At 38.7% G+C, this 27,829-nt stretch overlaps 1 protein-coding gene across 1 annotated transcript in view; it reads left to right on the top strand.

Annotated features, from left to right (window-relative positions):
- The first annotated feature begins 1,762 nt into the window (after positions 1-1,762).
- Positions 1,763-27,829, top strand: part of b4galnt4 (beta-1,4-N-acetyl-galactosaminyltransferase 4) — a 138,145-nt gene continuing 112,078 nt past the window's right edge. The window contains exon 1 of the mRNA XM_014472442.2: positions 1,763-2,585. Within this exon, the coding sequence (XP_014327928.1) occupies positions 2,444-2,585 (142 nt within the window). The 5' untranslated portion in view covers positions 1,763-2,443. The remainder of the gene's footprint in view (positions 2,586-27,829) is intronic.

Below are 27,829 nucleotides of genomic sequence, written 5' to 3'. Positions count from 1 at the left end.
ATATTTCTTACATAAAAGGGTCAAAATTCAGATAAACCCTTCAAGTATGTTGTCACATAAGAACTATGTATAAAAACATTGTTAGCTCTAAAGCAACTAAAGAGTGAATCGAACATGAACCGGAAGTGTTCTAGATTGACAACAATCTGTGATGTCGATGCACAAATTGTTTCTATTGAAACACAAGTAAATGTCTGCATAGCCGCTAAAACGTCCTATGTTTTCAGCTAACACGTTGGGCAGGTTCTCTCTGGGTACTCCGCTTTCCTCCCACAGCCCAAAAACATGACTGTCAGGTTAATTGGTCTCTCTAAATTCCCCTTAGGTGCGAGTGTGTGTGTGCATAGTTGTTTGTCCCGTCTGTCTCTGTGTTGCCCTGTGACAGACTGGCGTCCTGTACAAGGTGTATCCCGCCTCTCACCCGGAACGTTAGCTGGAAGATAGGCACCAGCACCTCCCGACCAAACTAAGGTGTTAGAAAATGGATGAATGGATGGATAATAATGCAAGAAAACATTGTTGCAGTTAAGATCAATAAACTCTCAATTCCAATGAACATTTAACACTGGAACTGGAAGACATTTTAAATATCCAAAATAAATAAAAATTCATAAAAGGAATTGTGAAGTCTGTGTATTTATTGTCCTTCCAAAAAGACGAAGCACCAGACTGAAGACGTCATCCAGTTTTAGGTAGAAAGAGTGAGAAAAAAAAGACAAACGACAAATCATGCAAACGGAAATAATTGAGCATATTTCAATTTGTCATGCCATTAGTTACTTATTGAGACAGACCTAACTGTCTTTTTCCAGTTCAGTTTACCATAAACAGAAGATCAACACTATACATCTGTTTCCTGTGGAAGAGCTGAACATGTTTTAGGTTATGAATTCAGTTATTAAATGATGGATCATACAAGCACGCTACCAAAATAAAATAAAATAATTAAAAAAACCCTGATCAGGTTGAACGTCGTCATCCCGCCTACTCTACTCCGTTTGCAGACTTGCAATTGGTCGGCTGGCTTGCCACTCCCAGTCCACCCAGGTTCGGTTGCTCCGTACCGTTGTGATGCTGCTCAATTGATGGGCGTATAGAAGGAGGATACCCTTACGTTTTCCCATTGTACGGCACAACAAAAAACATGTTCGTGTCTGTCTGCGTTTGCTTCCTCTGCGGCAAAAGTCTCCCGGAGATCCGCTGTTTTCTCTCCCCCCGCACTGCTTGGCAAGCGGCTCTGGCTCTGTTGTTGCGGCCGTTTTAAAGGGGGGGTGAAAGAAAGCTCATGACAGGAACAACAACACAGGGCAGAGCATCGCGGCTAGCAGCAGCACACCAGCGTGCATCACTTTAATTCAGGTGAGCTTGTTTGATTGGGGTCTTTCTACGCACCCATGGCGGACTCGGACACTTTGGGGGAATTGCACCTGCCGTAAGAGGGAACGGAACCGAAGCACATGGACGGATCTGCTCCCTGGACCCTCACGTCGGACTGTCAGACCTGAGTAACCTGCGCCCGTGTCGCGCCGCCATGGAGCGTCAACAGTTTTAATTGTTATTTATTTATTTATTTTTTACTCGTCGCGGGGGCTTCGCGAACCCATCCGAGTGCGAGGATGACAGCTGATCGCCCCTCCTCTCCCCGGACCGGGATAAAAAGGCGCTCCAACTGAGTGAGCCGCCTTCTTCTCCGCTGTGTGTGACAATAGATGGAGCGCACGGGGCTGTAACGTTTGGCTTCCTCCTCGTCGGGTTCTTCACTCCTCACGTCCTGTCAAAGATTTCACACAAACCCCACCAGACTGCATCACTGACTCGTTTCTCATTTACAAAGATCAGACCCTCCATTAACGGGCTCACCTCTCCACATGGAAGGAAACTTCCATTCCTCCTCTTGCTCCTCTTTGATGCTCTGCGCTAAACCCATGATCGGCGGGGATGATCCTTGAGTGGCCGATGAAATAATCAGCGTCGCGGTGTCAGCAAAGGGCTTGAGCCCCAGGGGATTTGGATAGATTATCGCTAGAGTGCTATTTTGCTCACCCGGTCACACTCTCAACAGAATTTAGCGGCTTTAGAGCTGCAGCCTTTTCACTGCTTTCGCCCAAGTGCGTGTAAACTCTAAAGCTACAGAGAGGGAGCAGAGAGGAAGAGAGAGAGAAAAACAGGGGTGAATGTGCAAGCAATGCCTTGCACAGAGGTGTTTGGATCCAGATCAGAGGACACTACCAACGTGCCGTCACCCCGCGGATGTGGGGGGATGAGACGCGCTTCGGGGTTGTAGTCAGCAGTCCGTGCCGCGGGATGCCTTCGCCGTGACTTCAGGAGAGGGTGGTCCGCCAAGCAGAGAGAGCCCAGCGAAGAGTCAAACAGCAGCGCCTTCAAGGACCACTTTCCCCGGACCCGTTTTGTCTCCTATCCACCGGAGGATGTTTCAGCGAGGATGCTGCGCTTCCCCGTGAAGAAGATCCGGAAGCAGTTCAAGCTCCTGCTGCTGCTGGTGCTGCTCACCTCGGCCGTGTGGTTCACCTACCTGCACATCAACCAGAGCAAGACCATCAAGCTGCACTTCAACTACGGAAAAGGTAGAATCCATTCACAAAAAACAAAGCAAACAAAACAAAACAAAAAAATCTGGAGCTTTAAGTGGTGACTTGAGCTCATTTTGCTTAAAGTTACTATACCTTTCTGTGAAATCAATCAAATTAAGTAGATGGTGTATGTAAATTAATTCTTTTTCATCTAAAATGTAATTTAATTAATAATTTCTACCTTAAAAGTTATATAGATTTGTTACACCCTGCATTTGTTTTATTTTTTATTTTATTTTATTTTATGCTATTCATTAAACTCCAGAATTACATATAATGGGACAGACTTGACAGTTGTCCAGTCATTGACAACCTCCACATAGAGCGGTGAGCCAAAACGGTCACTGCGAAAGAAGCTGGTTTTTCAGAGAATGCTCTATGTCCATGCATATAATGGAAAGTTGAGTGGAAGGAAAAGGTGTAGCAGAAAAAAAAAACGTGTACGACAGTTGCAATAACCACAACCTCGAGAGGATTGTGAAGCAAAATACAGCCAAGAATTTGAGTAAAACCCAGCAGAAAAGTCAATGAACTGTCACTCAGTGGCCCAAAAATCATCTGTCAGGTGAAAGAAGGAAGAAAGATGCTAATATATTTTTTTTCTTTTCTCAGTTTAGATTTATGGTCTTAGAGTCTGGCAGAAGAATTGAGAAACAGAATCCACGTTATCTGAAGGACGGTGTGAAGTATTTTGCTTTTTATTCACAGTTTTTTTTAAGTCCACAGTGCAGTTTTTAATCAGGAAACTTTAGAGCACTTTAGACTGATCACTTCCATTCCTGACCACAGTGAAATAATCAGTCAACCCAAACGGAACCCCAACCAAGTATTAACTGCATAAACTGCAGAAAGTATGGGGACATGTCTCTGTATTTTATTTTATTATTTTCTTTTTTGTTGGATTTAAGTAATGTTCTGCATGCCTAAGAAAGCATGTGTTTGGGCATCATTAGTTATAAGCAGTAAAAATAAAAACAAACAGAACTAAAGACTCAAATTGTTTCACTTTATGTGCAGTAAAGCTCAATAAAATAAGTTTTGCTTGATCAAATTACTAAAATAAATGATCTCTTCCATGATATTCTGATTTACTGAAATGCATCTGTCATTGCATGTTTTGGTATTCGCTGCTACTCTAATGCTCTCCTCCCAGGGATTAGAGACAAATATATTCAATCATTTTAGGAGCGGTCAACAAACATCGATACCAAACAGATAGAAAATACAAATAGACATGTAAGCAGACTTGTGCCAGTTAAAGTTCTGAAGATAATCATTAGCCTCCTCAACCTTTGTTCGAACTTCGTTATAGAACATTACATTTACAATATAAAATGCCTGATTAACATATTTTTAATACCCTACATAAGTTGTTTTTTTATGGTGTGGCGGTGTAATAAAATGACAAACCATTCCAGAAGGAAGGATAAAACTCCTGTAAAGCTGCCACAGTCAGCAGAGCAGCAGCTACGGTAAATAGCTGCAGCTGTGGATCAGGGAAGGAACAATCGCAAGTCATTAGACATCACACAAGTTGTGATGAGGTCAGTGTTGTCTTTACGGAAATATAAATATCTATAAGTTTCATAGGCTCAATAAAAATTCTTCCAAGAAACTCTAGCTCTGCAGGTGCAGATGACTCTATAGTGCGTGAAGAAGTAACAAAGAGAAGGGTGCAGGTCTGATAAATTAACAATAGCTTCCTCCCGGAGGCTAAGTAAAGAGCAATGCCGTCCGGGGCCATGTCGGGCCGTTGTTTTCCACATTAATAATCAAAGTGCTTTTCATGAAGGTGGCCTCAGAGGTCTTGGGCTGCTTGGAGGCATATATCACATCGTGGGCAAATGTTTTAATTCTATTTATTTACCTGCTTCATATTACCAGAGCTTAATTGCAGTGGTCATTGTAAGATGACGCAGAAAATGACAGCAATGCCTGATCTGAAGTGGTGAACCTGATTGGAAGCATGGCTCCCTGCATTCCTGACGCTGATGGGCTTCTCGTATCTGCCGCAGCTGTCGATGTAAGGTGATAGCTAATGAATGTGATGTCCTTGAAGAGTGTTCGCGGCACTCTCATACACACAGCTGACTGACACACAGAGATCATTTTAATGTCTGGGGTTTTCCTAGCAACAGACTGGTTATAGTTTTCTGATGACTGGTCCCCTGAATCATGCTGAGGGCAGCTTGGAAGCTGTGTCAGGATTTATGAGTAATTACTATAGTTGCATGTGGCAAACTTTTCTTAATGAACATTATCGGTTTTCTATAGCAGAGTTATCCTTTTGCAAAATGCCAAGTTGTTTTTAAGTGCCGATATCAAAAAACCAGCTAATTTCCAATTTTAGAAAATGCTTTTTTAGCCCCTCAATAAATCTTGTATCCATGATTTTAAAATACTGCACCTCTTCCAGTTTTGATGTTAATATATGATCATGGTATGATCTGAGGACGGGCCACCAGTAATTAAAAGAAATTAGGGATTATGAAGGACAGAATAAACGCATATTTATATGAATAAATCTTTTTCTCTCAAAAGCATCCCTTTACGTGATTCACAGTTGGTATGGAGTTCTGTCTGTTAACAGCTTGATTTTGGCCCTAATGTTCTTCTTGTCATTTTGCCCAAACAGTCAAAGTCATGTTTGATCTTAAATAATCTGTCCAGATGCATTTTGCGGACAAAGATACATGTCTGTACCTGGGTTATTCCTGGGTTGTTTCAGGTCATTCTAGCTGGTTGCCTTTCATCTGATGGTGACAATTTGGGTCTCAAAGTATCAGGATACAATACAGTGCTCTAAAGGGAGTATAATCACAAGTGCACACGAGAAAACTGATTTTATAGCGAATAAATCAGACTAACACTAAATTTCTACAATGGCCTTGACCTCAGTCCATTTGAAAATGTATGGCCAATACGTAAAAGCCAGCTCTTTGTCAGGAGTCCAACTACTTAATAAACTCTACCACTTCTGATGAGTGGAGTGGTCGAAAACACAGCCAACGTTATGTCAGAAGCTTGATGATGTGGTTTCTCTGCAGCTTGGTCATCAGCATTTATCCAAATATCATTTGAGTTTATGTGCATAATTGTGGATTTGTGAGGATGAAAGCAAATACTGTAGAGTATAATTCAAACTTGTAGATCTAATTCAGGTTCTAAAAATGAATACATCTTCTTCATAACTGTTATCCTGTTTTAGAGGTACTTCAGAATTAGCAAAATAGCATTCTTGTGCATGAAAATTGTTTGCAAACATCACACCATCAGTTTGTTGTAATTTTGCCATCATTGCTAGAAAACTCCTGCTAACATGCACAATAGCGTGACACTGCCTTTGCATTTCCTGAAAGCAGAGACACAAACGCACAATGATGATTTTTGACAGCACCGCTTTCCACATTTTAGGGCTTCCTCTAATAGCCAGTCTTTGTGACTCATCTGCTGTGGCCGTCAGCCGAGGGAAGGGAGTTGTTATGTTGGGCCGCACTGGCCTGTTTTCTTGTCTTTTTTTTCCCCTTTCTTAATTGACTGTCTTCCGTTTAGCAGGCATCTGAGCAGGTCAAATCACTTAACCTCTCATGAATAACCCTGTCGTCTCTTGGAAGAAGGGGCTTCTAAGTGAGATGTAGCCACTGCTGAAAGTGGGCGCCTGCGTCAAGTGTGTTAATATTCTCATCAGGCTAGAAGGTTTGTTTTCTTTGCTACCAAACAAGTATATAACAGTGCCATCATGAGAGTGGCTAGAGTAACCTAGTTTGTCTTTTGGTGGATTATTTGATTGATTGTCCAATTGGCTTTTGATTTGTACCTGTTTGGGAGACGATTTTCTGATCCTTGACCTTCATACAAATGTCTATATAAAAATATAGACATGTTGGCATAAACTGCCCTCGGGCTTTGTCTAACAGCAAATAATGATCTATGAAATGTTTATCATCATAGAAAGTCATTACACTGTAATATAAAATTTCATGTGGAAATATGGATTATCTGAATTCAGCCAGTCAAAAGCTTGCAGAGCATTCATACCACTTCAACTTTTTCACTTTAATCACATTACAGCTATAAACTTATGTGTTTTATGGTGATTTAATTTGACAGCAATACAATGTAGTGCATGATTATGAAGTGGCAGAATAATGGTGTTGGATTCACTCCTCCCATTCCGCTAGGGGGCTCTGTAGTTGTTTTGCATTGGTAGTGGAGGGGAGGTGAAACAAGAGAAGAAACTTACGGCAGGCCAGTGATACACCGAGTCTGCCGTTAGCTGAAGCTACAATCATATTCTACTGGCGTTCATGAGTGTTGCCCAACGTGGTGAGTTATTAATGCTGTAAGCTGTGGGGAGATTAGTTTTTGTTATCTGTTCTAATCGTGAGTTTGCTGAATTTGCTAGTGCTAATTAGCCCGATGCTAATTGGCACTGCTGTGTTTGCTGCACTGATATATGAATGCCGATGTTTATTATATGACGAAGTGTTCTAAGAATAAACTGCCTTATAACTGGTTAGTCAAGCCTAGCTAATAAATCTATGTTTAAGTTTGTGTTGATTGAATTCTGCAATACTAAGTATTGATGTTTTGTTTTTTCTTACTTTATTTACAGTTTAACCGGACCCTGTAAAAACACTCGGCAATAAAAATAAACAACAGCAACAACAACAACGACTATCTAATGCTCTTTGTAACAAATGGCACATGGTTTTCAAAGTTCTTTTTCAAACAAAAATCAAACAAGTGTGGGATTCAATAGTAGAACCAACTTTGCACATTTTGAAAGTGAAATCTTTGCCTGTTTTTCTTTGGAAAACAGCTTAAGCCAAGTAAAATTGGATCTGTTAACATTAATTATTAAGCGTAGATATACGTTGTAGGAATTATGTTTGTTATAAAACTTGGTTATGCTTTCTAAAACACTCTGTAATGTCTATCGTGTTAGGTTTGTGATCTTAATCCTACTGGAAGCTGAACCTCCACCTATGTCTCATTATAAATGTAAAGCTTAGGATCTGGTTTTATGACCGAACCCTGCTTTTAACTTCTTCACAACTTTATTTCTGACCTATTGGGTGTGTTCTTTGGTCTTCTTGATGGTTTTTGTTCAATAAGATTCTCTTAAAATTTGATGCCTTCACAGAAATGCTGAATTTGTACTTAGATCAAATTACATAATTAAATGCCGTGCTTGTCAGAGTTTAATTTGGAAATAAAGTGTTTTCTATTCTTGTGAAACCATATCTATAATGTCCCACATAAACCATAACAGTTTATAGTTGCAACATTTCAAAAAGTGTTTATTTTTCTTTCTTGTTTAGCTATACTTCAAAACGAAATGAGGTTAGCTTGTGATCGACCTTACTCAAGGTTAAAGAGCTATGAGTGTTAATATTTTATACCATGGTTTAATGCAAAGAAACTGGTCGCAAATAATTCACATCGGGGCGCTTGGGTTTAGATTTGTCATCGTTTGGAGGCTTAAGCTGGCCTCTCCTGCGTTGTAAAGAGCCATCATTTTCTGCAGGTAAATAATTTAGTACACGGTGGAGCTCTGTGATAAAACGGTGACAGAATAGTGATAGGCAGTTCAAACAGGTAGCTGGAGAGTTGTGGGAAATATTTATTTTTAAATGGTGACACAAGAACAGTAAAGTTAGGAAGGAAAAACGTGATTTTTGTGGCACAGAGAGAGACTTATTGATTCTATATACTTTTACTACAGCACACTTTGTACTAAAAAAGTCTCTACAGCTTTAAATATTTGTAAAACCTCTTTAGATTACATACTTTAAGAGACTTTCATTAAAGATATCAGTGGCCATTTATAGATGCTTTATTTAAATGCCCAGTTGCTGTTGCACCTATGACGGGAAGAAGAGCCAGGAAGATGTAATTAAACAGTTTTCCGAGTGCTGGCTGGCCAGCCTGGCCTTATTTAATCAGAATTTCAATGAGGAAGTGTGTTGGCAGGCGGTGTTCTGCTGCATTTTAGATGAGTGCCACATTTCTGTGGCCACCCAGTTGTACAGCGGTCCCCCTGTTTTCCAGCATCAACAGGTCCTCTGAGGAGGAAAAAGGCTGGCCTCCACACACAGGCCTCTATTGATTAAGTATGATTACACACACGAAGGGGGGCACACATGTCGGCGCATACACTTAGCCATCCCTCAGACAAACACAAATCTGTTGCCTTTTATTATATATATATATATATATATATATATATATATATAAAAAAAACTCATAACGCGTCCCTATCGTCAGCACTTTAAAGGAGGAGGAGGAGATCTGGGAAGGAAGGGATGTCTCAGGGGCCTCGACAGATTGGTGCCTCGGTTGCCCATGGAGACAACATATGGGAGAGGAGCTTGTAGTGTGTGTAGCTTATTTTATCTACACTGGAACATCAGTAGGTTCTATTGAAGCATGCATTTTTATACTAGCCAAAAATCAAGCAAAACTTGTGGATGATGATTTTTTTTTTTAACTTTGATTTCTACTTCAAGAAGAGTAACACCAGTCAGATAGAAATCCCTTTGCGTTTGTAGGTTGTTTGCCTGTAGGTTGGATTTGGGTTCTTGTTAAGCTTTCAGCTGGAACACCCTTCAGAGGGTTTTCTGTACCTGCAACTTTTCAGATTTGCAGGTACAAATTCTCATGATTTCGCTATGTCACTTAAAATTAGGCTTGTAGTGAGACATAAACCCACCCAGAGGAAAATATTCACAACCTTTTGAATATTATTTAATCATGCATCAGTGAAGATGATCAATTAACTTGTCATATTTGTAACTGGCCTGTTACTTGTATCCCAAGGTTTTAACCTCTTCACTTCTTACCCCATCATATATCATTTACATCATGTCGGAGCAAGTTATAGCAGAGCTCAACAGAGGACTTGTAGTCCTCATCAACACAGAGATTTTGGGACATTAATTCAGGGATTCTGTGTGAACCCAGCTGAGTGGTGTTTATTTTTAAGCATTACCTCCCCACAGGTTTTTCGGCATTCAGAATTTTTTTTATCTAAGTGGAAGGAAGTTGGACATCAGATAACGGTGAAATTTATTATTGCCTTGTTACCAGAAACTTTGAAATACAAATATATGCCCTTTATATATTTTTAGTGCCATACTGAAGAACATTGATGGTCATAATCTAAAATGGATTCTCTAATTTAACAGATTTCTGCAGAAATCTGGAAATTGCTCTTTTCTCAGTAAATTACAAAAAAAAAAATAATTTCCACTTTTTTGAATTATATTATTTGAATATATATGACATTGTATATCATTTAAAGAACTATACTGATGTGTCCAGCAGTGTGTTGCTTTTAGCTTGGATCTTTGGGTCTGCTTTGGGCTCCATCACAGCCTCGGCCATCATTTTAGCCCTGCAGCTTATCTGACCGACACACTAAATCTTTCTGGTAATTCCATGGCGAGGATGAACAGTGTCCCCACGGCAACTCTCGCAGTATCCCGAGTGTGCACAGGATGTTGCCTAGAGCACATGGCGGAGGTGCAGACAACAGATGGATTAAGACTCGAAAATGATACCTCCCTCTCTTCTTATGTGCATGTTGTCAGGTTTCATTGAGTGCGTCAACTCCTTCCTCTGATTGTGCTGAGTTTTGTGCCTTCTGGTAAGAAAACTTCTGTTCTTTGCTGCATGAAAAATTTGAGCTCTTAAACGTTCCACACTCAGAATTTATTTCAGCACTTGTAGGTGCTGTATTTATTAAGGTTTGAAAGATAGAGAGAAGCTGGGATGAAGGGTCGGTTAAAAACACAGGAACTGGCTTGCTCCAGAGTGCTAACCTCTGGGTTAATGAAATTTCCACCTTCCTGCCTAACAAGTCAGCATCAAGGTACCAACTCTTGCCCATTCAGATGAACGCTCTGGCCTGGCGCCACATGCTTTGCCGCAGGAGATTTGTTTGTGCACGTGTGAGGGTGAGCCGGTGAAACGGAGAGATTTTGTGTGAAAGAGGGCACATGTAGTTTTGTGGTTTTGTTATTGCACACCTTCCCACTCTCGCTGCTGCCTGCACTTTAGGCCCGGTGCTTAGCCAAGCGGAAGAGGAAGCAGCTGAATGATGGCACTGTCTGCCCCCCTGGCACCGTCGCTCTGAACATTTTTGGTGGATGGAGGTGGGGGGTAGATAGTGTTTAGGCAGAAGAAGGAAGGACACCTTTCTCACGCAACAGGTGGGACACGCAGCAGGAGAAGATGTAACCATGATTCGTGATAACTTCAGGCCTCCAATGGGTGTGGTGCGCAGTTGGCGTCATCTGTTCGCTTAGCTCATGGAACCGTGCACACATTACGTTGGAGATATTGCCTTGCAAAAGCATTTAAAAGTCCTGATTTTTTTCTTCTTCACATTTCCTTTTGAATGTTGTGTCACATGCATTGGTGAACAAGTATCATCAGGAAAACCAGGCGACCCACTATACAGGTGAGGGATAAAGCTGTGGAGAATTTGAAAAACTAATTGTCATGCATTTCATAAATTTGGTCTTCATGAAGTATGGCATTGCAACATCATGATGTGGGGATACTTTTCCTCAGGAAAAATTAGAAGAAGCTACAAAAAACTTGAAAGTGGACAGTAGTTTCACCTTCCAGCAGTAAAACAGCTCCAAACTGAAAGCTACATGGATTAAATAGAGCTAAATCCATTGCAGAATTTGTGGCAATAGGAAATAGTTATCATGTAGTCTGACTGAACTTGAGCTATTTTGAAAGGAATGGAGTGAAAATGCCAGTCTGTTCATTGTACATGTTTAAAGCTTTTATGTTGTACAAAAGTCATAGCTGTGCAAAATATTCTAAACACATATCTGTGCCACACCTTTCAGATTTTTTGCTGTTAAAAAAGAAATATACATAAATATGAATAGCTGATTTATGTTGGTCTGTAAATTCAAATTTCCATAAGTTTTACTGAAGCCTAGTTGCTACAGGACAAAATCTGGAGAAGATCAAGGGATTTGAATGTGTTTCTATAGGTACTGTAACTCTGTAAATCTGTTCAGGTGTAGCTTCAGCGGACTGTCTTAGAATGCAGGATTTAATTTGTTAAACAATGCCATTAAGACTTAATTAAGGTCAATTTTCTCAGCAGAGACCCATAAAAAGCCTCTCAGTTTGGACAATTTATTAAGACACAGCTGGGAGACACAAAGAAGGGGAGCGCCAGTCAGAAAGCAGAGGGAATGAGCTGGCAGTTTTATGAGCTGGAAAACAGAGACAGGAGACTGGCCTGAATATCGACTGGAGGCGATCGTGATCCATGTCCTGATGGGATTTGTCAGTTTCCCCAAACTCTGCCTTGGTTCTGCTCTCTACTCCCCACCTCTGCAGAGGGATTTTCTTTCATAGGGAGCACTGCCCTGTATCAGCTCTGGTATTGCCTTACAGTAAGTGATCCGGACCTTGCGGGATTTCAATCAATCATCAAAGAGTGAGTGTCTGTGCGCTCCCTGCTGCCCAGAATGAGCTATTCTGTAGTGGTAGTAAATGGGAATAGGTCACCTCTCTCTGAGGCTATAGTGGCTTGAAACAAAGAAAGGGAAGATCAGAGGATAGCGATGGCATAACCACAGAGACGGAAAAGACTGACTCTTTGGCAGACAGAGGTGTTGGCTGCATTGAAATCAGCCCTGTGGGTTTTAAAAAACATTTTTTTTACTGCCCTGCTGAAAAACTACTAAGATGAAACACTTGATATAAGATTGTAAATGTGACCAGAACCTACCCCTCCCTGTGTGCTTCTGTCTTTGTTGTGTTTCCTGTAAGCTTATTATGAAATCACTTTAATTTTCATTCTGACTCTTCATTATACATTTATGAATATTTACACATTTGTCAAGCTGTGACAAAAGCAATTATTTACATACACTGCAAAACACCCCCCAAAAACACATTTTCTCTTTATTCTCTCTGACATTAAATCAAACTAAACTTTTCCTCTTTCTGGATGGCTAGGAATTATTTAGGTGTTCCTGTTTACTAAATGAAAGAACAATAGAAATTTGTAATTCAATTGTATTAGTTTTTAATTTAATTTAAAAAGGACTTGTTCTGAGAAAAACTGGGAGATGAAAAAGGTTTACATTCATTTCCTCATTCTTTAAAACTGGCTTTAAAGTTACAAATAATCTGAGGTATTGTTCTGTCCTAACTAACCTGAACCAGGAAAATTTCAGTCTGATTTGATGCTGGTGAGGGAAAAAAGTTTTTTAAAAAGCATATAAAACTATATGAATACTTTTTTCCTAATGGGAAATGTTTAAAAGATTTTTCTCTCTAAAACTGACATTTAAGGGCTTTTTGCTAACATGTTTGGCTGCCATTTCGATTGACATAAAGTCTCATTTGAATTTTTTTTAATAATAAATCTTGAATGATGGAAAACCAAAGAATTAATGGTTGTGCTGATAAGGCTCCCCACTGCTTCAAAGCTGGTTAGATACAAATGTAAAAATCTCACTTTTTTCTAACAGAGCTGAATAATAAAAATATTATATTCTCAACTTGGCTTCTTTTTATCTCAACACATGTTTATCAAATCCCACGTGTTTGGTTTTTTTTTTTTTATTCTTTCTGACTGTCTCCATATTTATCTAGTTTTCTAAGAAGCATTGGGGAACTGTAGACAAAAGCCTTTGAAAGTGAAAGGGGAAAAAGGACAAGGGCAGCACTTTGTGATTCTCTTGTGTCTTCAAGGCCCACCCGTTGACTTGATTATCATGTGAGCTGCTTTGTGAGGAGTGCGGCTTCGCACTCTGAGAGGCCGTCAAACACTGCTCCCATTTTCCTCTCCTGGTCGCTCACGATGAATGGTATTCAAGACGCACGGAAAGTTCAGTTTATTCTGGAGCACAGTTTTTGATGGTTTAACTGCACACGCTGGCTTTAGGAGACATAATTGCCATGATAGCTGGTTTAATTTGAACATATATTCACTCATTTAAAAAGGACTTGTTCTGAGGAGAGCTGGAAGATGAAAACAAAACAATTGGTTTCTGCTTAAAAATGGTAGCAGCTGAAGTCCAAATGTAAATTTGTTCATGTATGGAACTGTGAAATTGTTCTTGATGTTTTTCTATGGCAGTCTTTTCTAGTCTTAATTGGCCATTAATATGTTTTTCTTTAAGAGTTCATACCCTCAATCAAGTTTTTATGGTTGTATATTCAGATTTTCTAGTGCATTCTTTAGAGGACTAAACAAATCACGGCAGCATGAATTGAAAGCAAACACTCCAGACATTTGTTCTCTATTGCTAGTCATCAAACGGAAAACTGAGCTCAAGGTTAATCAATCAGTTCTTATGCACATTAAACAACCTATTTCTAATCTACTGAAGCTCCTTTAAGGCATGCACGTTTCATTAAATGAACTTGATTTTTTTTTGTTTCTGTCCGAATTTATTCAGAGGGATCTATAAACCCCACTGATTTATAAATCCTTTTTCACTCTAAATACACAGTCTGCAGCAGTGTTGTGTCAAATTACCTTCTGATAGTGTGTTCAGAGCAAGCCCACTGATGTAAAAAAGGAACAAATAAACTAAACATGTATCAAAATCTTAAGACAGAAGATATGTAAGAACAGATGAATATTTCATGGCATGCGATAATAACCAAGTTGGAAGTTGAGCTTCAAAATGCAAAGTGATCAAATGGGATCATGAGACCAATTTCAAAAACTACTTCTTGTGCCAAAACGTTTGATCAGTGAACAGCCTGTTTGAGTTTAACAGCAGTTTTTAGTAATTACCATGCTCTCTTTTTTCCCCCCTGCATTTTGCAGTTCTACTTAGAACCTGGTTTTGATCTATTTGCACAAAATGCAAACTAGGGAAGAACTGTTTCTTCCCTGGTCTTAGGACTTAAATCATGACTTTTACCTCTTTACTCCTCAATAATTTGCCTACATATAACTAGGGATGAGCAATGTTAATGTTATTGCAATCATTTTTGCAACGGCGAGAAAAGTATTACAAATGCCTTGGCTATATTTTTCATTCTAAATCCATCACTGTATACAACCTAAAGCAAATAGCTGCTGCTCTATAATATAGTAGAACTGTAATTGCAGCAGTCTTGACTTTCATTTAGCATTTGCAAATTCACGTCTTGTTTTCTGTTTTGTTTTGCACAGTATCACATACTGTAGAGGACATTTTAGAGGAGTACTATACACCTAACATTACAAAGATTCCCTCCTTTCTCCTTCACTGTCCTCTTATTGCTTCTGTTCCTGCTGTTTTTTCAGGTTTATTTCTATTCCTTTTTTCTACAATAAAATACTGTTTCACATCTTAACCACTCTCTAGTTTTAGATCCAATTTTACATCTACAAATGCAACAAGGGGCAAACACAAGCTTTTTGCTTGGAGTTTCTTGCCCCTCACAGCGATTCAACTCTATTACCTTTCTGTCAAATTCTGAATGCTGCCACTACCTGCGCTGCTGGTGGAAATGAGGTGCGTTTTTTCACTTTGCTAGAGAGGACAGGAGGACTAGCCATGAGCTGCAGGCTATAATACCCAGGTCTACCTCTTTCTCTGGACACGTAATCACACTGTTTGGCTGTGAGAGAAAACAACTAAAGCCAAGTGTGTATTTACCAGAATGCAGGATTCAAGCTGAGCGCATTGAGTGGCTCTACCAATCTGTTCTCATACTTTTGTGCAACATGCTTTCACGTGAATTATTGAAAATAAAATAAAAAAAACAAAAAACAAATGGAAATACATTAATTGGTCTCGTAATTAAAATAAAATCCTTGTTCCTACACAAGGGTTTTATTTCATTTAGAATATAGAATAATATTCCAAATTATTGAATGGGTCTGTATATACATACGTCCCATAAACTTTCCTGCTGCTATGATTTGACAACTTCAAAAGTTTAGAGACTAGAAACCAGGGCACATATTCTCAAAGAATCCAAAGACTAAAAGTAGCTTCTACTGATGTAATTTTAGGAAAAATCTTAATGTCTTGAATTCTAAGGGTTTTCTTAGAATTTCACAAAGCACCTTAGGTCTTAAAGCTCCCAAAGCGACAGAATGTTAGGAGCAGTGCGGAGGAGTTTTAGTCAGTGTCTTAAGCAGGGAAGATGGCAGAAAGACCAACAGAAGGAAAGGAAACTCAATAATGACCATTATAATAATGACCATTGCTGCAATTAGAGGGGGGAAAGGAGAAATGTTGTCAGCTTGATAATCCAATCTACACTATGAAGTACAGAGGTGGGGACTTTATGTTGTGGCTTTGTTTTGCTGCCAAAGGGCTTGGGCATTTCACAGACCGGTGGTATCTCTCAGCATCAGTATCATCATCAGAAATATTATGCTGGAAATACTGAATCAGAATTTCACAGCATCAACTAGCAGGTTAAAGCCTGGGCACAAGTGGGTCTTCCAAGTAGAGAGTGTCAATAAGCATACACCAAATTAGTGACAATCACAAAGCCTGATCTCGATCCATCAGGACTTCTATCAAATGTGGAGGGTCTTTAGTCTTTATTATATTTACATTTCAATGTCCATAAAAGCTAGAAAAAGAGCAGTTATTCTTCTTATTTTTTATTTGAAACAGATTTAACTGTAGTTGTATAATGTTTATTACACTGAACACTGACTGTGCACCGAACAGAAGAAATAATTTCCATAAATCTGCACACTTGTTTCAGTGATAGTCAGCTCTTTTTTGTATCCTTTTTAAAGTGTTTGTGCACTTAGAAGCAAAGCATGACTAATTCATTTATTCTTCACGCCACATTGTGGAATGCAGCTTTCTGTGTGAGCTGACATTCCTGTTTTGTAATGAGTCACATTGGTGCTGAAGCTTCTTTAACAGGTCTCGACCACTGCTGCTTCAAAACATCGCTGCTTCATTCACTTAGAATCAGCGCTAATTAGAGAGAAAACAAATTGGGCTCATGCACATATTCTACTATTTCATCTCCCACTTAATTAGGCATTTCACATTATAACTCTAGCAAGTGGATGTTCAAGATTGTAGCACCTTGTCAAAACTACACAAATGCCTTCATCTGATTGTTTATCAGTTTAAGCTTCCTGCTGACTGTGTTCTGTGGGTAAGGCATCCATAACAGCAGCAACGAAGATGTTTTAAAAGTGAGAAAACAGATTTTTTGGCACACAGTGGCAATACTTATCAAGCTTAAAAGTTTGTAGTACCTAAGCTCCATTGACATTTTATGTGTGTGTGTGTGTGTGTGTGTGTGTGTGTGTGTACAGCTATTTTATTGAGGACCTTCTCTGGCTTCTGCAGACCGATGGGCCTTATATGGGCCAAAGCACGGTGGACCCTATTTTTTACAGTTGGGGGTTAAGCTTAGAGATGATGTCACTTAAGTTTTGGTAAAAGTTAGGGTTAGAAATATGCTGGTAATGGTTAGGATAAAGGTAAGAATTTGTGTTATGCACAAATGCAGCTTCTAAAATGAATGGAAGTCAATACAGACTCCTACTTTTGTGTGTGCTTAAGGCTTGACAAATGTAGCCTTTTCCGCTTGTTCATTTAAAAACACCATTCCTGTGATGAAGCAATGAATAGTGTAACTTGGCTTCTCTATAAACGTGGATAGTGCTGTATAATAACAAAGTGTGGACCTGGTGTTCTCGGATTTTGTTTTTTTTTACACACTTTCTTTTCCTTTTTTACCCAGCTTTAAAGGAATCCTGATTAGAGTGCCTCTTTTATACAAATCTCCTTTCAGCCCACACATCTGCAGGATGAAATGCACACTCTTCATGCACATGCAAAAAGTAGTTTCATCAATTTATTTTTTATGAGTGCCCTTAACACTTTGCTGCTGCTCCGTATGAAAGAATCATTCAATCATCAAAGCGTGTTTGCTGGTAAATCTAAGTCTTTGCCTTACAAATGAAGTCATCACAGACTGAAGTGGATTCTGCTCATCACTTTGATCAGGCTGAAACATCCAGTCTGCTCGTATTAGCTCTGTTCAGCTCACTTAGGGCATTTTTTTATTTTTATTGATCAAACATGTATTAATCTAACAGTACTGGCAATTATTTTAAATGTTGAATCTGCTCTTTTCATGTCTTGTGCAGTTTTTCCAATATTGATTAACCTGGATTTTTTTCATTATGTTAAAAAAAAACAACCTTAAGTAAAGATAATACAGAAAAGGAGAAGAAGGAGTCGATACTGATCACTCTGGTGCCGAAACAATTCTGTAACATATTAATGACTCAATGCAATCAACAATCCACTGCCTCTATATGTTCTTTCAGGAGTGATTGTTAAAAAGTGCCTGGATTTCCTGATATGAAAAACTCTTAATCAATTTGAGAAAACCTGAACTTCACTTCATTGTTTAATAACTAGGACTGAATTGGAATGTATGTGAAATGACTTTGCATCTGTCTATAATTAGACTGAATTGACTATGTATCTCGGTGTACAAAGGAAATGTTTTCTTTCTAAAGCCTTAAGACGACATTTGTTAAGAACTGGCACTACTGTATATAAATGCCAATTATTCATACATGGAAATATTTGGGTATGTTTAGACCTGTTAGATGAAAGAAACTGAAAATGTGGATGCAGAGTAAAAAGGCAACATTTTTGCTAATTGTTTATGTCAAAAACTAGACCACAGCAACCAGTACGGGATCCTGATTTGCCTAAATGATAGTGCTGTGGTCAGATGGGGTAGCTTGTAACTTGGCAAGAGTGATTCTCTTGGGACTCGGTCGTGCCAGGCTATAGTTCTGAAACTGTAGCTGTCTTGCTTAGTTAAGTTCTGGACTTTTCCCTTTAAGAAATCATGTAAATATGAGAGGCATTCCTTAGGATTATCTTGTAAATAATTTCTAATTAATGTAAGCAAAGCAGCCAAACAAAATAAAAACATAGATGTGAAATTTTGCATTACTGAAATTTATACAGTATAAATACACATCTCCATTTGTGTCAATAGAAATAAATGCCATAAATGCTGCTGTGCACTGCTGGCCAGCCACCTAAAACAAGGCTGCTAGACTTTAGAAAACTTAGTGAGCCTCTTTCATTCCTCTACTTAAGGCAGTGCTTATTTAAAACTACAGCTGGCAAGCTAAGAACACAATATCTGTGATACTAGTGACCGGACTCAGCTAATCAGCTAATATGCACTAGTTTTTATTTTATTTTAATGAGTCTGTTGAACCACAGTTCAAAGCAAAGTCTGATTTTCATTGGTTGATTGCCAGTAAATTTTTATTTATTATGACCTGTGTCAGTTGAAAACCCCTCATCTGTCATGAGAACACTGGTGTCCTCAGGGACCCATCGGTGTACATGTTTGAGTTTAGGGGTGACAGTTAAGGGGTTAAAGTTATTTCAGTGTGTGAGGTAATGTTGTCAAATGGTCAAAACAGGCAAACAAAAAACACTTATGCACCAGGTTCTCCTAGTGAATTTTATTGTTTATCCTTTTATTGGGCTCTGGCATCCATCTGGAGCATCTGAAATCTTACTGGTCTGTACTTCATTAGACTATACCATAATAGTACAAATCAAGCCGAACAAAAAAAACCCAACTAAACAAAGAAACAGGAATAAGATTTTTAATCTAATTTACAAACTTATCTAAACCCACAGAATAAAACATTTAATACAAGGCAACTCAAAAGGTTACTTTAAAGAAAAAAAGAACAAACAAACAAAAAAAACAATATAAAAACAAAATCCTCCAGTTGGTAGAATCCAGTGATGCAATCAGTGACATAATCGGCCATTTAAATATATTTCGGATTAATTTAAAATTTCTATAGTTGACCATAATGCTTTAATTTAAACACTGCTGTTGTCACTTTGCTTTGACTAGCCCAGGTTTGTTTGTGGTAGCATTATGTTGCAGTTTACATTTCTGTATTTTTTAGTTAAAGCTGACACTTTTGGACCATTGGATGAATATGAATATTTCTTTTGTTTCAAGGTACATTTCTTAAATAGTTTTTTTACTCACCATTGTTTGTCCCTTTTAGATGCTAGAGCCTTAGCAGCTATATGGGAGGGGCTGGCCTAGCATTTCCTGCTTAAAGGACAAGTGGTAAAAACAAACTGAACCACTTTGTCACATTGTGGTCTTTTTGTTCATTAACAGAGAGATACCCACAATTTTGTCTCTGTGTTGCTTGTTTTACCTGTGGAAAGTATAGAAGAACAAAACTACAAGAACGAAGGAGCCAAAGTACAATTCAGGCTAACAAATTTACCCAAATTTTATTCCATATGTTTCTTTAATGCAATATTTATGTTCAAAAGCACGGCCAAATGTTATAAGACTATTACAGCTGTTACAGTGAGTCATATTTTAGCAATATTAGGAATGAATGATGTTTAAATAATCACACCATGTTCTAAATTATACTGAACCTTACCTTGTGTAACAGTTGTCACTACAGCAAACATTTTAGACTTACATCATTAGATGATTAATCAAGCATTCCATCTTAATGGACATTTGGAGATAATTCTGGTTCTTCAGCTTCTTTTTATTATTGTGTTTTTCTTCTTGTTCATGGAGTTGGATTTTGGTTTCCTTTCACTGCCTGTGTTGACCGTCCGATATTCCAATGTGCTTCGACAGGCAGCTCACCATCTGACACTCTCACCCCCTCACGCTTCACTTTCTCTGTCTGTGCTATATTAAAAAAATCAGCCCGTATGTGAGCCTATTTCGGCTGCGATTCTGCTACAGGCTGCTGTTCCGCTGCTTTGGATATTATCTGTGCTGGTCCTGCAGCACTTTGGTCCACTGCTCTATCCATTTCTCTCATTTAAGCGCACACGGCTCATTCATATGCAACTCAGGATTTTTATTTTGCTGCCTTGGTTCTTTTCCTTCCGGGGTTTTGGGGGAGTCTGCACCTGTGGGGAACAACACACACACACACACACACACACACACATGCACGCCCACATTCATTGGCTGAATATACTTGCGTACCCTTCTATTTTGGCAGCGGGGAACCAAACTCTTGAGGCATTCACATTTGCCCTCTCAGTTCCAGCTGCGAGGAAAATAGGTGCAGGAGCTGTGGAGGCACCATGACAAATTGGGGAAAGACAGTATTATCAGGCTCCATTTGCCAAGCGAGACTTGCTTTTATTGAAGTTTGAAGTAGACTGCATATTTTAAAAACCCACTGGTCTACTGGGCATTGCATTGAGGCTTTATTGGATTTCAAAGAGACCACAATTGTTTTCCCTACATAAAAAAAAAAACAACAGCTCCGGTTTATTTTATTATATGCAAAATGTTGGAATAGAAAACTCTAAAAACCTGCTGAACAGCTGTAGATATCAGATACTGGTCTCAGGATGTAGGATGAAAATCAAGTGTTATGGGGCCACATAGCAGTACTCTGTGGGCATGTAGTGCATAAGTGTCTCTGCTGCAGGCTTTATATAAATGGCAGCGAAAGCACCTGAAGGGTATATCTCCTCTCATCTGCTACATTTTCCTGTCAGGAGGTTGACTCACACAGGTGCATGAGTCAGTCGAGTTTGACGCCCGTGAAGGGAGAAAATCACAAACACAGTGGCTCATAAGAAACGCAACAGATTCAGAAGAACAGCAGCAGTCAGGAGATGAAGAAAGTTGACATTAGATTAAAAGTCAAGCTGAATGTGACCTCGCTTCCTCCTCACCATTCACCATGTACGATATGCTTGTTTGTACTTGAGAATCTAAAACGTCTTGGCTCGTGACCTTTATCCTGTCCGTTTGGTCAAGTCTGCATCTTTTCAGTGCTTTATGTTGTTCAGAGCAGAGAACGAATGTTTCCTTCTGCCATTTTTAGCTGACCTTATAGGTCAGCCGAATAATAATAAGAATCCTCATTGGGACACTCCTTCAACTGAGCGACATAAGATCAAGCATTTGCGCAAACTAATTTCAAATTTGATACTACATTTAAGTTAATTGAATCAATGTCATGCGCATGTGTCAAAAATGAATGCAGTCAAACATCACCTTCCAAATCCATTACAGACTTTTGGTAAAATTATATTTCTACATGGCAAAAAATTTTTATAGGTGTGGCAGAGAAATACATAAATCCCCGGACATTTATCCAATAGAAAACTTCAGACATTCTGTTTTTTAGCCAAAACCAAGAAATGGAGAGAAATTGTAGATATTAGTTCTGGGCTGGCACACCTCTTCAAAGGAGAGGAATACTTTTGCTAGGCACTGTGGCTTTTTTACTTCCACAAATGTGTTGAGTCCAGGTAATGGAGGACTGAATTGATGTAACTGCTTAGTCCGGAGAAGCAAAGATTTTTTTTTGTTGCCATAAAACCTGGACTTGGACCTGTGTTTGATCGATTACCAGTAGAGCCGTAGGTTATTCTCACTGAATTCTGAGCAACCCTCGAGAAACCAGAGCAGTCTTTGCCTTTTGCTCTCCACAGGCAACAAAAGCTTTGGAGTGACAGTGAGTATTCAGGCTTGATGTACAATTTCACCTCCAGAGGGTGGGAAGCATAAATCTGGACGTAAACCTTAGATGCCTGTCAAAGCATCCCGTACTTTGGAAAGGTTTTACTTATCTTGTTTGTGCTCTCCTCCCTGTGGAGGCTCTACCATCCTAGTAAAGCTACAGTATTATATATTTTCATGGTTTTCTTGCATCAGGTGTAACTGATAGAACACCTAATCAGATATTTCTGGTCATGTTGACTTTGAATCATGAAGGCAGCTGTGGTGACACTGGATGAAATCCATGTCCTGCTGGATAGTTCCTTCTTTGATATTTGTTTTATGCTATTTTTTTAGCCCCTGACCTCTATAGATTAACAGTTAAAATGTTTGATTATACCGTTCTAAGGTATAAAACTGTGCATTTACATTCAAGAAATGAGCAAAAATCTAAATTTGAGTCTAGAAAATGTGTCGAAATTCTGATAAGCACACAAAACAAAATAGGTAAGCATGTAGGCGTTTCTATCCCCAGTTGTCTGACTTGCATTGACAGGCTAACAAGTGTGATTGGAATCTAAAAATGTTCATCAGGACGGATTTTCTTAGCATACTTAGGTACATGTGTTATTTAATGCAGTGAGATTTTGGGTAAGTAGTGTGCAGCTTTTAATATGTTGGTAAATGCATCCACTGTTTCCCATGCACATTTCCTCTCAGATGCGGCTTTGAGTATCTTTCTCTCTCTGCTCTTCTGGTCCTTTCCATTGATAATTTCTTGCCTTTGCTATTTTTTCCTTTGCAGCGTTCCTTCTAGTGTTCTTTTTTATCTCCTGTATTTGTTAAATAAAATTTCATCTGATTGGGATGTTAGAAGGGCTGCAGGCGTTAGGCTCTTCTGGCCCTCAGCGATGTGCAGATGCTGCACACATTCACGCTTGGACTTGTCTCTAAACTGGCATTTATTTTTTTTGACATCAGGGCATGTTACTCACACAAAGTCTTATAATAACCATTCAAGTGTTCACATGTTTTTCTTTGCTCTCCAGTGTGCCGGTAGAGAAGCTCTGTCCTTTTTTCTGAATACATTCTCCTTTTTCACTATTCTCTGGAGTATCTGACAGACAATATGGGGCTCAGTGAATTCCCGAACTCATAATCCAATTTCACAATACACTATTCCCCCTCTCTTATTCGCTTGCCAGGCTGGAAGCAGCAGGAGCACTTGGGGATATTCACGCTTGTGTGTGGACTGAGAGTTACCAGAAAGACCGGAGGGTTTTATGCAGCCGGCTGTTCTGAATGCAGAAGAAAGATTTTTTTTAAATTATCTTCTTGAGAAGTTCTGGCAGTAACAAGTTCTTTATCTACCCACGGAGTTCTGAAGTGACTGACTCAAGGTCTTCAGGCTTTTAAATGTAAACCAGGCTTTTTTCTGTACTGTCAGCAGCAAAGATGGGCCTTTTAATTCTCCGTGCACCTGCCACATTCAGGGTTGTGTTTACTTTCTTTGTGCCGTTTCAATTATTTCTAAATGCTAACCTCACTGACTCTGTCTCGCAGTAAGAGTTTTTCCCTCTACTTTAAATTTTTTTCTATATTTCTTTCTCAGCAGTGTTTTTGCCGTATACTTATGAACATCTGCACGCCAACCTGCCAAGACCCTCCCAGTTAGGCTGGTTTGCGTTAGGGCCATGCATGGCAGCAGCTAGTTCCTTGGCTCTAACCTCAAATGTCTTTGCATCCATTCATGGGCACACAAGCGTGATATTGAATCACACAAAAGGAGAGAAAGAGCTCTGATTTCACTGCTGGGTTTTGCCCTCTCTGGCCCCTTGCTGCCACCCCTCCCGTCTGTGGTGCAGAGATTCAATGTGCGCCAAAGGAAGGAAACTGATGATATAACTGGGAGCCACGGGAAGCACAATGAGACAATGACAGGTCCCTTACACAACCCCTGGCAAAAAACATGAAAGCTCTACACTTGGAGGATGTTCAATCAGTTGTTTTACTTTGTAAAAAGATTCCACCACACAGATATGACAGCGTGTTTTATTTCACAACTGCACATTCTGCCTTTGTAAACTCACAAATATTAGATCACAGGAACTAATGCTTCATGTTTTTCAGAGGAAGGAAAAATAATCATCTTAGTTAAAAATATTCTTTTCTCACTGAGAAAAGAAATGATGGAATGGTCAACCAATAACCGAACCACAATTAATACCTTCTTAGCTTTCCTCATGGATTTCACTAATGTAAAACAATATTCTCATCATTAAGAAATCACAGCTAGGTTGTAGTTAGTCCATATTTTAGACCCAGCAGACTGGGAACCTCTGTACTCCATCTCACTTTGTCCTCTTTGACAGATTTTTAAACCTTTTCAAGCTTTCTTGATGGGGCCGTGGTTCCTGTCAATCAGTCAGGAGCCACAATCTGCAAACCCACTATTGTTTTAAACTGCAGACTCTCATTCACCATGGAGACTGGTGTAGGTATTAGTCTTGAAAATGCAATTTAAATGAGGATTCCTTGTTCGTCTTTAATATTAAGCAATTCCATAACTTTAATTTTGATACTTTAATTTACAAAGAATGGATACTGTAAAAAAGTGACGAGCATTGTTTTTTTTATATATATATTTACAAAATAAAGTGAGTGACTAATCTTCCAACAGTTTTCATTTAAGTTTTTCTACTAATTTGTCTCATCATGCTTTCATGTCATGCTTAGACTTTTGATCTTTTTTTTAACCTACCAGTGATTTAATCAGTTATTCGCAATAGACCTAGAAAAGCATACCATTACAAAATACACTGTGTAAAATCAATTCTAATTCCAGTTGGACATTAAAACCTTAAAAAAAATTATATTTAAATATACCGCCTTAGTATTTTTTCATCAGCTTGCACATTGACATAAATATAATTTGTCAATAAATTGAAACTGACTCAGGATTGTTTTGATAACTGTATGTTTCTGTTGCAAAACAAAATGTGCTTGTTATAAACTCAGCTTTATTCTATCGAACCAACCTTTCAGTAAACCCATTTTAACATAGTTCTTTAGAAACTAGGTTTGCATTGTTAGTATTTTAACAAGAAACTCTTAAAGTCGTCACTTCCGCTGCTTCTCTTTTGAGATGTTATATAAAAATGTGTGGGAAAACTAAGATTTTCCTTGATATATGATTTGGTTCATCTATGTATCACGTGGAAACAAAATATTTGCTGGTTTTCCAGCACCATAAAAGTAAAAGTCTATATGTGGATTAGAACTCAGATTATGAATCTGAAAATTAGTTCAGCAGCTGCGACATGTACGACCATCCCCCATTTATTAGATTCTGTTATACTTTTTTTTTTTTTTTTTCAAAGTCCAGCTTTTTGTGTTGCCACAGCTGTGCTGGTGCCCTTCAGGATCACTCCTAAAAATTAAATCTTAATCTGCTTTTACCACAGCCAGATTAAAGAAGAGGTAAAGCCTGCAGAGTTCCAATGACAGAGCAGTGTCAGTGTTCTGCGAGGACTCACCATGTGTGCAGCTTGTACTGTAGCTTGCAGCTTGCCTACTTGATTAGTAACCCTCAGAATGACTGGTTGAAGCTCACTGACCCTCTGTCGGATCAGACCGGATTCTTTCACACCACCCGGGGATCAATGGAAACTTAGTTTTGGTGGAGACACTTATTCGTTCTTTTTTTTGTGGAGGCAATGTGGAAATCAGTGCTTTTTCACTCAGAAAAATAGCAATTCAGGAGGGAGTAAAAGCGTTTAATTAAATGCTTGAATACTTGACCAGTTTGTCTGAAGCACAAAAATGTGCAATGCAATCATACATTGCTTGCAACATTTAGTGGCACTTCTGATAAAGACGCTTAAGTAGCCTCAATATAATTTAGTTTCTTATTGCAGTAACATTAACCAGAATTTACTGAAATATAGGTTGGATTCTTCTACATTTTTCTTTCAGTGAAGAGAAAATTATCTTAAGATCTTTTTGCAAAATCTCTGATGGATTCATTGTTATTCTTGCTACCTATTCCTTTACAATAAATACAAGTAACAAGTAAAAATAATTACAAATGACCTGTAATTCCTCTTTGCCTGATGTATACATATGGCGTTACATTTCTGTTAGCCACTGAGAAAGCTGCATGGAATAGTGGTATCTTTGAGTTACCAAGTTTCCACGGCAACCACCAACTGTTTTCTGGATGAAGAATTGTGACCTTTCCTGACCTACCATCCCAAGCAGAAATGCGTAGAGTTTTCATAAACCTATGTGAAACTCTGTCCTTTGGTTTGAAGAGGCTGGATGATGAGGGATTTTATCACTTTTCAGCAACAAACACTGTAGGTGGGTTTGGAGTGAAACAAAGAATTAACATGTGGAAAAGAACGACTCTTTTCCACTGTTTAGCTCTCAACATCCGTTGTACTCATTTTTCTGGGTATAGAAACCTGTAAATTACTCTCTTGAAGTTACTGAAATACCATAAAATGTTGACCATAGATGGCAATGACTGTGGCTAGCACTGTGTACATGTCTTCTCTCCCCCAGAGATCCTATAAGTACATTAGTTTCATACATGCTTAGTGGCAGAGATTTGTTGTGGCATTAGAGTATGTCTAAGTGTTTTCTGTTGAGTATTGCCCTACAGGTCTTTATAGGTGAGCACTCTTTGCCAAGCTAATTACTTAACTTTGACCCAATGAGGCAGAGACAAGGTGGGTTGGGAATTAGTGGCAGTCTGTAATCTTTTTCTTTTTCCTGAGAGTTGTTAAAGCTCTGATACAGGATTTGGAGATAAACTTGGCTCCATGCTGGGCCTAATAAAACGAGGACGCTTCAGTCAAGAAACTAAAGCACAGCCTGTTATCATGTAGTTCTAACACTTTAATCCCTCACAGTACAACCTGATTAAATCTAGCATATCATCTGCTTTTCCAAAGCCCTGTTTGATGTAAACATTTTCATCAACGCCACCTTTTACTATTCATCCTTGAGTCTCTTACATTTAAATATTGACAGTTTTTTTTACAAAGTTTCTATTTTCTGTGCCTGATAAGGAGCAGTTTGGTCTAAGGTATTAAAAACATATTATTGTAAAGTTATTGAACTTTGCAACTTTTTCATGTTTTTTTTCTTATCACAGCTGCAAACATCAAAGACTTTTACTGGTATTGTCTGCGGTAGATCAACACAAAGTGGCGTATTTATGCGAAATGTAAGGAAACTGAGCCAAAGGTTTCAAATTATTTTACAAATGTGTCAGAATGGTGTGAGGCATCCATGTGTATTTGGCCTCATGAATGCTTCATCACACTCATAGTGGCCTGTTCCTTTAAAAGAAAAATGTGATTGAGACAAAATTTAGGAAATAACATACATTTTCAATATAAAATGCGAAACGTAGCAGTTTTGCAATTTAAGAGCTTAAAAACATTATTCAATTCAAAAAACATATATTACAGAAACTTAACATAAAAAACCTAGGCGAAATCACACATTTTCTCAATTACTTCAATTCAACTAAACATTCGAATTAGTCCTGAAATTCACTGATTGTCTGTTTGGCAGTTAGACATTTCACAGTAAAAAATATTCTTATTTGCTGGTGGAGTTATTATTTTAGAACCTTTTTATAGAAGCACATTTCTCTGTCTGCAAGCCAATACACTGGAATGTTGTAAGATATTAAAACAAACTTGAACTGGATTAAACTATGTAAGTTAAAAGAGCCA

The sequence above is a fragment of the Xiphophorus maculatus genome, chromosome 2 (genome assembly GCF_002775205.1).
Source record: "Xiphophorus maculatus strain JP 163 A chromosome 2, X_maculatus-5.0-male, whole genome shotgun sequence".
NCBI classification, from domain to species: Eukaryota; Metazoa; Chordata; class Actinopteri; order Cyprinodontiformes; family Poeciliidae; genus Xiphophorus; species Xiphophorus maculatus.
This window is presented reverse-complemented; position numbering and strand designations above follow the sequence as displayed.